Genomic DNA, 13,411 nt, shown 5'->3' with positions numbered 1-13,411 from the left:
TGTGCTCTTGGAGAGCCTACGACATAACACTTTATGAAACCTCATGAGAGGGGTAGCTACCTAAAAATAATGAAGTGATGAGATCTCAATAAGTTATGTCGTATTGTGAATCAATGCAAAATGATATATCGTTGACGATATCTTTGATACAATAGCGCGCAATATTGTAAAAGATTATGAGGATATGAATTCTACATCTATTAAAGCATGCTGATATAGAAATAATTATCAAGTGAAAAGTGGAATTATGCATCTTGGTAAGCGTAAAGCTTATTTGACTTGCAATCTAGGCACTAAAAGATGTCATACATCTAATATTAAATGTTGTTACTTGACAAAATTGACATGAAAATATCGAATGGGTTCAAAATCTAAAGCATATACAAGTTTTTGGAAAACTTGTTTATCATCCTCATAAGGATTAAATCGATTCAAAATGCATGGAGCATATACAAATATTGTTATGCAAGTTGATAACTAGAATTGAAACTCTTGAAGAGTTTTCAAAAGGCAATAGATTATTTGCTTAAAGAAGTTAAAGTAAGGAACTTGCAGAAATATTTGATCTTGAAGGAAAGATTCATAAAAGCAGATAGAAGAAATCATATTTCGTCAAGATTTTTCTACACTCTTGAGTTCCCAAGAATGGTGATATCAACATGCAAGAGGTATGTTCAAGTAACATTATTGTTGATTTATTCACCAAGTCTCTATCAACTACAACTTTCAAGAAGATGATGCACAAGCTTGGAAAACGAAGATTCTAGTCTCTGAATTGATGTTGTCATTAGGGGGAGTTAATACGCGATGTACTCTTTTTTCCTCACAAGGTTTTGTCCCACTGGTTTTCCTTGTAAGGTTTTTAATGAGGCATCCATAATGCGTATTATTAGATATGTGTACTCTTTTTCCTTCACTAGATTTTTTTCCCACTGGGTTTTATCTAGTAAGGTTTTAACGAGACACATAATCTACCGACATTCAAGGAGTAGTGTTATAAACAATTTGTATTATAGTGAATGTCTAATTATGTGGAGTCCTTGTAGGATATGGTAAGGAATCCTACTTGGGGACCAAGTAAGGTTTTCCCTATAAATAAAGGGTTCTCCTTCATTGTAAATAAGATTTGTGAAAGATCTATGAATCCTGAATATCCTATGAATAAGATCTTTTCTCTTCTCTCTACTTTCTTCTTCTTCTAAATTTATATAGTTTCATAACAATTTGAGATATTTTTTAATAAATCAAAGATATTTTTATTTTTTAAAATAAGAGGATTTTGAAATGTGAGCAAAATAAGTAAAACAAAAGTGACAACTTTGTTATTTGAGATATTTTTTAATAAATGAAAGATATTTTTATTTTTTAAAATAAGAGAATTTTGAAATGTGAGCAAAATAAGTAAAAACAAAAGTGACAACTTTATTTTCGTCCAAAACTCAGGCAGTTTTGAATTAAGAAAAGTCAGAAAAAACCATCTCCAAATCCTTCAAAATTAGGTACAAGACAATCAATTACACATGTCATTGGTATATATATATATTCTTGAATGTATTATTAGTTGTCAAAATAGTATATTTTACCTTACAATATACGTACCCCTTTCATGTTGTGGTGATTATTGTTTGTTTCAAAAGGCACATGTTTAATTGAAGTAATAATAATCTTATTCTTTTTAGATTCTTCAATTAGTGTTTGATAATTATATTGAAGTTCGATTAATTTAGTGTTGAATTGTCCTATTTCTTATACTAATCTCCTACTTCCTTTAATGCGTAGAGATCTATTTTTCTTTGCACATCAAATATTTGATATAAGAGTCATGATCAACTTCTTAATAAAATGGTCCATTTATAAATATTAATGGGGATATATCTGTTTTATATCTTTTAAAAGCAATGCATTCTTTTGATAAAGATATGAAAAGCAGAAAATTATCTAAAAATAAATGAGATTTTATGAGATAACTGACAATTTAATATCAGAAATAATGGTGTCATGAAAAGCTAAACATAAGTAATTACTAAAAAGTCCATTAACTTCGGTATATTTTATTTTGTATTAATTTATCATTCGGTGTTTGATATTCGTATTAAAGTCAGACTAATTTAAATTCACATCACATAGGCCTCATTGAGAAACACCTCCCTACCAAAAAAAAATTTCATACTTAAATACTCTAGAGAGATTATATAACTGTAGCATAATTTGAAATTAGAGCAAAATATCTAGTTAAAAGAAATGATTTAAATAAACACGTTGCTTTAGCCTATTCAATCTTTTGATATCCTTAAAAACCTAATAATAGGGTTGGGCATTCGAACAGTTGGAATTGAATTTGTGAAATTAAAATCCAATTTTGTTTTATACCTTCACACAACATTGTGTTATACCAAATTCTTTAAATACGTTCATCTACTTGCATAGAATTAAAGCATAACAAACATATAAAAAAAACCTCTTTTTCCAAGGAAATATGATCAAGCTTCCAAAAATAAGACTTTTCTCATGAAGATCTAAAGCCAGGCACACTTATATGGAACCAAGTGAAAATCCAAGTTCACAAAGCACTAATAGAATATGGTTGTTTGAAGCTTCCTTTGACAAAATTTCAATACGCCTTAAAGAATCCATTTTTGAATGTTCACAAGAGCTTTTTGATCTCCCTTTACAAACCAAACTTAAAAACATTTCATCAACTAAACCTCTTCATGGCTAACATTGGACAGCATCCTCAAATTCCACTCTATGAAAGCTTGTGTATTGATGATGCTAACATCCACAATAAAGCTGAAAAATTCACTCAAACTCTATGGCCTCAAGGAAATTCTTCTTTTTGGTAAAACATTAATTCTTATTATATAACATGTCATTTTTAATTTATTGTTAGTATTTTAATTTGCACATGTGTTGTCAGTAAAACTATTCAGTCATATTCAGAGCAACTATCAGAATTAGACCAAATAGTAAATAAAATGATTTTAAAACAAATATGTATATGAAGTTTTGTTTTTGTACGTAGACATGGACAAATGGTCGATTGCATGCACCATATCATAGAGTGATGATGAGAGGAAAGAAGCAAGGTGCTCAATTGGTTTCTTTTCAACACCTAAGGTTGGATACATGGTAGAGGCACCACAAGAGCTAGTAGATGAAGATCATCCTTTGCTCTTTAAGCCCTTTGATCATGTTGAGTACCTTGCTTTTAGCTACCGTGCAGCTTTCAACAATACTGAACAAGGCATGAGATGTGAATCTATTCTGAAGACCTATTGTGGGGTCTAAATTTTATTTACTTTAATTGTGTTTGCTAGTAGAATAAATATGTATGCTCCATGCGCTAGCTAATTATGACTCGTATCCATCATCTCAAGCTCCAAACGACCTAATTTTCATTTATGTATTTTTATTTTTATTTTGCTTGCTACAGCCAGTAACAAATCGATGTAATCTTTATTTTTTTATGTTTTTTTTTAAAAAAACATTTCAGAAATATCGAACCAAATCGAGTTATACTTAAAAAAAATAATCTAATCAAATTAATTTGATATGATATTCAATGCACACTTTTTGCTTAATCGAAAAGTGAAAAGTCGAATTAAAGTTTGACAACGGAGATGAAATGATAGAAAATAATAAAAAAATTATTAAACCTCTCGATAAAGTATAGATATGTCATTTTATTTTTCACAAATCAGTTATATTCAACAAAATTTTCAATAACAGAACTGTTTTAAGTAAATAGTATAGAATCAATTATTCATCAGCAATAAGTCGTTGTAGTATAGTGGTAAGTATTCCCGCCTGTCACGCGGGTGACCCGGGTTCGATCCCCGGCAACGGCGATATTTTTTTTCTTTTCTAGCTTGTCCATAAAGTAATAAAGGCGACAAAAACTAGTAGTACGATTGTTTCTCTACCTATTGTTTTTTCTATTTTCTAGATTCGAAATATACAACTATGGTACAAATTAAATAAATTAGCTTTGTACATATAATATAATTTTCTTAATAAGGAATTATGATCCCTTGGTCTCCGCCTCTTTTGATATAAATTTAGTTGAGCCCAATAGAATTCTAACACACATAAAAAAGATGTAAATATGAAAATTCAATAGATATTTCATAAAATAAAATTTTAAACTCAAGTATCTTGATATACCTTAGTCATCACAATTTTTAGTGGTTCATAATGTTATTAAAAATACTTCTTTTTAGTTATTGTAATTTATTATATGTATAAGCAGTAAAATTATTCAGTAATATTCAGAACAACTGTTAGATCAAAATAAGAAAAAAGATTTTGGAGAGTTTAGGTGTTTAAGAGTATATGGGTGAGCATATGAATTTGACCAATTACCTTCTTCGAGTGATGAATTATGAAAAGTACATGGGTGACAAGAATATTGTTACCATATTATATCAAAATCGGGTGAGTGATTTTGAAGTTTTGACAAAAGATGGATAGTGGATTAATGTTGATTCTACACCAGACACTTTCATTATTATGATCGGAGATTGTTAACACCTTCAATGGAGATTTAGCTGCTTAACTCCTTCAATGGAGGTTTGTGTGCAGAGAAGAAGAGAAAACTTAACAAAATATAGTGAAACGTAATGTTGTATATCTTGTGATCTGATCATTATTCTCATATATATACACATCACTTGTACATGATCCTAACCAATTCTACAATCAGTTATAACTAACTTATATTCCTAACTAACTTTTAAGTTGTATCAACTAACTACTCAACTAACAACTAATTACTCAACTAATTGTTAACTAACTATTATCTTTAATAGAGATTCTTTATATAAAATCTCTTCCAATTCATCAAAGGCATTTAAGGTTTGACTATTCTTTGTCTCGATTCATTTAATAGTGTATATACGATATTTGAGAAAAATAATAATTTTTGTATATGACATATCTCGTTTATGTGACTTTATCATTTATTAAAAATAAAATGAGAAATTTAACATAAAATTATGTCTAAATAAAGAAATATGAACATTCTTTTGGATCATACTGCAAAAAACATAATGTCATATGAGTTGCACATACCAAGTATATATCTATTTATCCATAAAACATATTTTTTTACTTATATACAAACTATATAATTTTTTTCGTCAAAAAATGTCAACAAACCACCCTTCCGTTGATATCACTCCACCAAACTGTAATTTTTTTCATATGTATCAACTTATTTTAACGAGTTGTGGCTTAGCTTTGTAACTAATCTCATGTTTTAGGTCATTAAGTACAAACTGGGAATACTTGCCACTATTCTGCAATGACTTATTGTTGTTTTCTTTAATTATGTGTTAAATATAGTAAATTTAATTAGCTTATCTTCAAGTGTAATGATAATTTATTTGTGATAATAAAAATGACACACTTATATTTTATCTTACCATCTATTACGAGTGGAATTGTGTACTACTATTTTTTTTTTAAAGTTTTCAACCCAATGTTCGATACTACTTTAGGGTTTAATTAATATAAATTTATAATAATTTCCTTTCCTTATCCCCTTTTATTTAGAAAAAATAAAATGAGTCGAACCTGAATTAATTCACATGAACAATTTCTTTGTCATTAAATTTGATCGGAAGAATTTGAAAGATAGCTATTTTAAGTAGTTTATTAATAATTTGAATTATGTTGTGATCCAACGTCAAATATATCAACAAGTGATTATGTACATTTAGATGTTGATAAAACAATTAATTATTTAATGTTTAAATCTAAAAATAATATCAAAAATTATTCAAACTTACATTCAGATGTGTCAATTGTCAATGCAAATGAGGACTTACATGTAATGATCCGGAAGGTCATTTTTGGAAATTTTAAATATTAGTGTAACTTGAGTTAATTAATTGATAGTTTATGGGCTAAAGTGATAATTTATTTAAGACCCTATACCATTTAGACTATATTTAATTAAATATGTGGGTAAAACCTATCACTTTTGGTACATAAATAATTCAAAAAAAAAAGACATAAAGAAAAGAAGAAAAAAAAAAAAGAGGGGCGAAGGGTTTCTGCACCGCGGCTACGAACTGCCTCATGTAAGTTTCTTTTGCCTCTATGTATTTCTTAATTGCTGCACACATTATATGCATATAACAATATTATATAGGTAATTGTTATGATATTATATATAGGTAAGATGATTGCCAATTGGAGTCTTAAAAACTAAATAAGAAATCTTGAATTGTGATAATATTGGCATTAGTTAGTTAGTGGGTATTCAATGGTCAATTGTGAATAATTGGTTAGTTTGATTATAGATAATTTAGTGTGTTGCTGAATAAAGAAAAACAAAAGAAAATAATAAATAAAAAAAAATAAAAATTGTTCAACGTGGCTACTGGAAAAAAAATATATATTTGAAACTAACTTTAATGCAAATATATGTATAGGTAATGATTGCCATATTATGTGTGGTTAGTAGATAATTTAGTTTAATTTCTTATTCTTATCACATTATGGGTTAAGTTTTGGAATATTGAGGTAAGTAATTAAATATTAGATCTATCATATTATATAAGTACCAATCGAATTATGATAGTTGAAATGTTAATTGACATCGAGAATTACAAATTTGATTATAAAGTTGGGGTGTATTTTTGGGTCAAGGTTAAACACATAAAAGTGTGAGTGTTGTTAGTTCTGAAAACCTTATTGTGAATATATACTTGCATAGATTGCATCGATTTGGAAGCTCAACGGAAAGGGAAGGCTCAAGTCCCAGAGTGATTATTAGAGTGATTGAGGCAAGTGGATTTCTAAACTCTTGTTAAGCGTACGAAATTCGTGTATTTCCTTGTGTGATGTTGAGAATGATTTGGAGACTTGTTGTTTAATTGTTGGTGTTGTATTTCTTGTTGTAAATTGTGCTTTGTTATCAAATGGTTATCCCCTCCTTTTCATTTGAGCATGTCATTTGCATTGTATCTGAGACATGGTTGTGGTAAGAGGATGATGTACTATTTCCGAGGGTCGTATCGCGCGCCGCGATGGATATTATATTTCGAGGGACGTATCGCGCGCCGCGAAGGTTACTATTTTATCGAGGGTCGTGTCGTGCGCCGCGACAGATGCATGGACAGATATGTCCCCCATGGGTCCCGGCCTGAGAGACAGCGGGTGTGTATCGTTAGGAAAGACATGCATCACGATATTTGACATTGCATCTCATGGCATTGCACATTTTTATTATTGATGAACTTGAACATGTGTTTTGCTGATCTTGTGATTATTTCTCTGTGAAGCTTGTGACTGTTGAATATTGAGTTGTTATTGAGAATGTGTAAACTGATAGAGTGTGGTTATTGAGTGGTGTGTTTGGTAAACTGTAAACTATTAGACTGTAGCGTGGAGGTTTAGATATGGTGTAAGGAGTACCCGTATTTTGTTCACTTAACTTGTGTTTAGAGGTTTGCTTGTTGGGTACCGCGTGGTTTGGTACTCACCCCTTGCTTCTACAAATTTTTGTAGGTTACGAGCCCGGATTTTTGTGATACCTTCCATTCTTTTCGTTTCCGAGGCATCTTGTGGAGGATTGTGAGGTAGCTGCTTGTCATCTCAGCGAACTTTCCTACTCCAGTTTATGACTTTGTTTTTACTTGAAAGACAACTTCATTTTAGACTTCTATTTTATTTCAATTCTAATATTTACATTAGAGGCTTGTGCACGTGACAACCTGGTTTTGGGGATTGAATTAATATGACTTGGTTTCATAATAGAAATTGTTGTTGGATTGTCATTTACTTCCGCACTTTGTTAGATATTGGGTTTTAGGCTGACTTGTCTTGGTGGGATAAGACGAGTGCCATCACACCCTTTTTTGGGTCGTGACAAAATGGTATCAGAGCCCCAGGTTCATAGGTCTCACGTGTATACAAGCCGAGTCTACGTAGAGTCTCAAGGATCAGTACGGAGACGTCTGTACTTATCTTTGAGAGGCTACAAGGATTACTAGGAAAACTTCTTTTTGTTCATTCTTTCTCATCGTGCGTAGTCACCTTCTTTAGTACTGAGTTGTTGTATACTCTTTTGACAGATGACGAGGACTAGAACTAATGTTACTGGTGGTAGAGGGGAGGCACTTCCCGAGGCAGTTGTTGAGGCCCCAGCTAGAGGTAGGGGTAGATCTCGAGCTAGAGGTCGTGCTAGTAGTGCGACAGTAGCCAGAGGTCGTGGACGTGGAGCAGCACCAGTGAGAGGTCGTGCTAGAGAGGTCTCTACCGAACCTCAGATTGATGACAGAGAGGACCAGGTTCCTCCAGATCCCGTAGTCACACCTTTGCTTCAGGATACACTATTGAGGGTGTTAAGTGTGCTAGAGGGCTTTTCTCAGGGTGGTGGTGCGACTACCACACCACATGACTCTCGTACTAGAGAGGGGGCTCAGACCCAAGAGCAGCAACAAGCTCCAGTTGTTCAGGATGCGGTGGGGCAACTACCAGTAGATCCCGCGGTTCAGAATGATGTTGCACCAGCAGTTGGGGGTCAAGTTGCATCGATGGTTGTTCTGACAGAGGATGAGCAGCGTAGGTATGAGAGATTTCGAAAGATGGACCCACCTCAGTTTCAGGGTGGGAAGAGCGAGGACGCTCATGAGTTTCTAACTACCTGCCGAGAGTTACTAGAGGTGGTTGGATTAGCTGAGTCACATGGGGTTAGATATGCTACACTCCAGCTTCGTGGACCAGCGAGAGACTGGTGGAGGACTTATTCGGGATGTTTGCCAGTTGGATCTCCTCCAGTGACTTGGGAGCAGTTTGCTAGCGCATTCCAAGATCGTTTTATCCCATGGAGCGTGAGAGAGGAGAGTCGCTTGAGGTTTGAGAGTCTGAGACAGGATGGTTTATCGGTTACAGAGTATGAGGCGCGTTTTTGCCAGTTGTCTAGGCATGCGTTGGCCATTATTCCAAATGAGACAGAGAGGATCCGCAGATTCGTGAGGGGATTGACTTTCTCTATCAGGTCAGCTGTGTTTCGGACATCTAGGGAGGGGACTTCTTTCCAGTCCATTGTGAGCGCCGCCAAAGAGGCGGAATTGATGGAGAGAGAGGAGTTTGGGGACCCTAAAAGGGCCCGTATATCAGGCCAGTTTCATGGTGCCTCATCTGGAGGTAGGGGATCACAGAGAGTGAGTGGTTCTTTTCAGCAGCGGGGACCTATTCATGCATCTATGCCGACATTTGAGGGTGGCCAGACATCTAGGGGTTCTTATGGCCCAGGTCAGGGCTCGTACGGTTCACAGCAGCGACCTACAGGGCGAGGCAATTATAGTGGGTTTTCAGGGTCCACACAACAGTTCCCAGGTCAGAGATTTTGTTTTACTTGTGGAGATCCCGATCATCTAATGCGGCAGTGTACTTCACAAAGGGGTCGTGGTGGGCCTCGACCTAATTCTTCATTCCAGACTAGACCACCAGCACCACAGGGTAGAGGTCGTGGCAGAGTTCAGTCAGGTAGAGGTGATAGAGTTTCTAGTAGTGGTGTTGCAGCTCAGCAGAGTGGGGGTAGAGGTACCACCCAGGATGGAGGTGGACGAGGAGGCCACTGCTATGCTTTCCCCGGGAGACCTGAGGCGGAGACCTCTGATGCTGTTATTACAGGTATCATCCCAGTATGCCATCGACCTGCGTCTGTGTTGTTTGATCCAGGTTCTACATTCTCTTATGTGTCTACGTATTTTGCTGCTAAATTTGATATGATATGTGATAGCATGACTGTACCTATTCGTGTTTCTACACCCGTGGGCAAGCCCTTAGTGGTGGATCGAGTGTATCGATCCTGTCTTGTTTCTTTGGCTGGGTATGACACTTGGGTAGACTTAATCATTCTGGGGATGGTAGACTTTGATGTTATCTTGGGTATGGATTGGCTTTCTCCTTATCATGCTGTCCTTGATTGTAATGCCAAGACTGTGACTTTAGCAATGCCTGGTGTTCCGAGGGTTGAGTGGAAGAGTGTTAGTGGTTCTTATCCTAGAAAGGTCATCTCTTTTATCCGTGCTCAGAGGTTGGTGGAGAGGGGGTGTTTGTCTTACTTAGCTTTTATTCGGGATACTAGTGTTGAACCACCTCCCATGGAATCTGTTCCCGTGGTTCAGGAGTTTCTCGATGTATTTCCTTCTGATCTTCCAGGTGTTCCTCCCGATAGGGATATCGATTTTGCTATTGATTTGGAGCCGGGCACTAAGCCTATTTCTATCCCTCCATACCGTATGGCTCCAGCAGAGTTGAAAGAATTGAAGGATCAGTTGCAGGATTTATTGAGTAAGGGTTTTATTCGCCCTAGTGTATCACCTTGGGGTGCCCCTGTATTGTTTGTGAAGAAGAAGGATGGGACTATGAGAATGTGTATTGATTACAGACAGTTGAACAAGGTAACAGTGAAGAATAAGTATCCTCTTCCGCGTATTGATGACTTATTTGATCAGTTACAGGGAGCATCATTGTTCTCTAAGATTGATTTGAGGTCTGGGTATCATCAGTTGAAGATTAGGGCATCAGATATCCCTAAGACAGCTTTTCGGACCCGGTATGGGCATTATGAGTTTCTAGTGATGTCCTTCGGATTGACTAATGCCCCTGCAGCATTCATGGAGTTGATGAATGGGGTGTTTCGACCATACCTTGATTCTTTTGTGATTGTTTTCATCGATGACATCTTGGTTTACTCTAAGACTGAGGAGGACCATGTCCGACACCTGAGGATTGTACTTCAGAGGTTGAGAGAAGAGAAGTTGTATGCCAAGTTCTCAAAGTGTGAGTTCTGGCTTACTTCTGTGACATTCTTGGGGCACGTGGTGTCCAAGGAGGGTATTAGAGTAGATCCGGCCAAAATTGAGGCAGTTAGAGGCTGGACGCGACCTACTTCACCTACTGAGATTAGGAGTTTTGTGGGATTGGCAGGCTATTATCGACGATTTGTTCAGAGTTTCTCTACTATTGCAGCTCCATTGACTAGATTGACTCGACAGGATGTGGGTTTTCAGTGGTCTGATGAGTGTGAGGAGAGTTTTCAAAAGCTCAAGACTTTGTTGACTTCTGCTCCTGTGTTGACTCTACCTGAGGAAGGTGTAGACTTTACTGTGTATTGTGATGCTTCAGGAGTTGGTTTGGGTGGTGTGTTGATGCAGAAGGGGAAAGTGATTGCTTATGCTTCTAGGCAATTGAAGTCCCATGAGAAGAACTACCCTACTCATGATCTGGAGTTGGCGGCTGTGGTATTTGTACTGAAGTTATGGCGTCATTATTTGTATGGAGTGCATTGTGAGATCTTCACTGATCATCGGAGTCTTCAGTATATCTTTAGCCAGAGGGATTTGAACTTGAGGCAACGGAGATGGCTTGAGTTGCTGAAGGACTATGATGTGACCATTCTGTATCATCCAGGAAAGGCCAATGTTGTGGCCGATGCTCTGAGTAGGAAGACTCCTAGCATGGGGAGTCTTGCAGCGCTTAGTATTGAGGAGAGACCATTGGCTAGAGATGTGCAGATATTAGCTAACAGTCTTGTCCGCTTGCAGATTTCAGAAGAGAGTGATGGGATGATTGCTTTTATTGAGGCTCGGTCTTCTTTAGTCGAGCAAATCCGTGCACACCAGTTTGATGATGAAAAATTATGTCTCATTCGAGACAAAGTATTGAGAGGAGAAGCTAAGGAGGCTGTCCTTGATTCTGATGGCGTCTTGCGGATCGGAGGCAGAATTTGTGTGCCCAGGACAGGCGATTTCATTAGATTGATTCTTGAGGAGGCCCATTGTACTCGGTATTCCATCCATCCGGGAGCGGCGAAGATGTATCATGATCTGAGTCAGCATTACTGGTGGTGTGGGATGAAGAGAGATATTTCAGACTTTGTTTCGAGGTGTTTGACTTGCCAGCAGGTCAAGTGTGAGCACCAGCGGCCCGGGGGTGTATCTCAGAGGATGCCTATTCCTACTTGGAAGTGGGAGCGGATTACTATGGACTTTGTTGTGGGTTTGCCTACCACAGTGGGTGGTTATGACTCTATTTGGGTTATTGTTGATAGGCTGACCAAGTCTGCCCACTTCATTCCGGTTCGGGTGAAGTATACGGCAGAAAAGTTAGCCGAGCTATATATCAGTCAGATTGTGCGACTACATGGAGTTCCGATTTCTATCATATCAGATCGGGGTTCACTATTTACTTCTCATTTCTGGAAGGCATTACAACATGGTCTGGGTACCCAGTTAGATATGAGTACGGCATTTCACCCTCAGACAGATGGTCAATCTGAGCGGACCATTCAGGTATTGGAAGATATGCTTCGAGCGTGTGTGATCGATTTTGGTGCTAGATGGGATCAACATTTACCCTTAGCGGAGTTTGCCTATAATAACAGTTATCACTCTAGTATCCAAATGGCCCCATTTGAGGCATTGTATGGAAGACGGTGTAGGTCTCCGATAGGTTGGTTTGATTCGGCGGAGATGGACTCTTTGGATACAGACTTGCTTAGAGATGCTATGGAGCAAGTCCGTATGATTCAGTATAGACTGTTGACAGCCCAAAGTCGACAGAAGAGTTATGCAGACCGGAGAGTTAGAGCTTTGGTGTTTATGGAGGGTGATCATGTTTGGCTTCGAGTATCACCCATGAAGGGTGTGATGAGGTTTGGAAAGAAGGGCAAGCTTAGCCCTAGGTTCATTGGACCTTTTGAGATTTTGAGCCGAGTGGGAGAGGTGGCCTATAAGTTGGCCTTGCCACCTAGTTTGTCGGCAGTTCATCCTGTTTTCCATGTCTCTATGCTTCGGAAGTATATTCCGGATGAATCTCATGTGATTTCACTCGATTCTGTGGAGCTGGGTCCAGACCTGACATTTGAGGAGGAGCCTATAGCTATTTTGGATAGGCAAATTCGAAAGCTTAGGACCAAAGAGATTGCTTCAGTGAAGGTGCAATGGAAGCACCGATCAGTGGGAGAGGCAACTTGGGAGACTGAGTCTGACATGCGTGCCAGATATCCTCAACTTTTTGAAGCTTCAGGTAATTACTTTTACTCTATGTTCGAGGACGAACATGATTTTTAGTGGTGGATAATGTAATGACCCGAAAGGTCATTTTTGGAAATTTTGAATATTTGCTTACCTTGAATTAATTAATCGATAGTTTATGGGCTAAAGTGATAATTTATTTAAGACCCTATACTCTTTAGCCTATATTTAATTAAATATGTGGGTAAAACCTATCACTTTTAGTACTTAAATAATTCAAAAAAAAAAAAAGAAGAAGGGGCGAAGGGTTTCTCTCTTGCGGCTACGAGAAGGTGAGTTTCTTTTCCTTTAGCTTCTTATTTTCTGCACATAGATGTGCATATATATCAATTTTTATATAGTTAATTATATTATAT

At 36.8% G+C, this 13,411-nt stretch overlaps 1 protein-coding gene and 1 non-coding gene across 2 annotated transcripts; both read left to right on the top strand.

Annotated features, from left to right (window-relative positions):
* The first annotated feature begins 3,776 nt into the window (after nt 1–3,776).
* On the top strand, nt 3,777–3,848 carry TRNAD-GUC. Its single transcript has one exon. It is a non-coding gene; the product is annotated as a tRNA-Asp (tRNA).
* A 4,045-nt stretch (nt 3,849–7,893) lies between these two features.
* LOC107022541 lies at nt 7,894–13,091 on the top strand. Its single transcript, XM_015223131.2, has 3 exons — nt 7,894–9,645; nt 10,050–10,051; nt 12,864–13,091. The coding sequence occupies exons 1-3, from the start codon at nt 8,082–8,084 to the stop codon at nt 13,089–13,091; spliced, it is 1,794 nt and encodes a 597-aa protein (XP_015078617.2). The 5' UTR covers nt 7,894–8,081.
* The last annotated feature ends 320 nt before the right edge of the window (nt 13,092–13,411 follow it).

The sequence above is a fragment of the Solanum pennellii genome, chromosome 6, assembly GCF_001406875.1.
Source record: "Solanum pennellii chromosome 6, SPENNV200".
Taxonomy (NCBI): domain Eukaryota; kingdom Viridiplantae; phylum Streptophyta; class Magnoliopsida; order Solanales; family Solanaceae; genus Solanum; species Solanum pennellii.
Note: the sequence above shows the minus strand (reverse complement) of the source record. Positions and strands in the feature narration are given on the sequence as shown.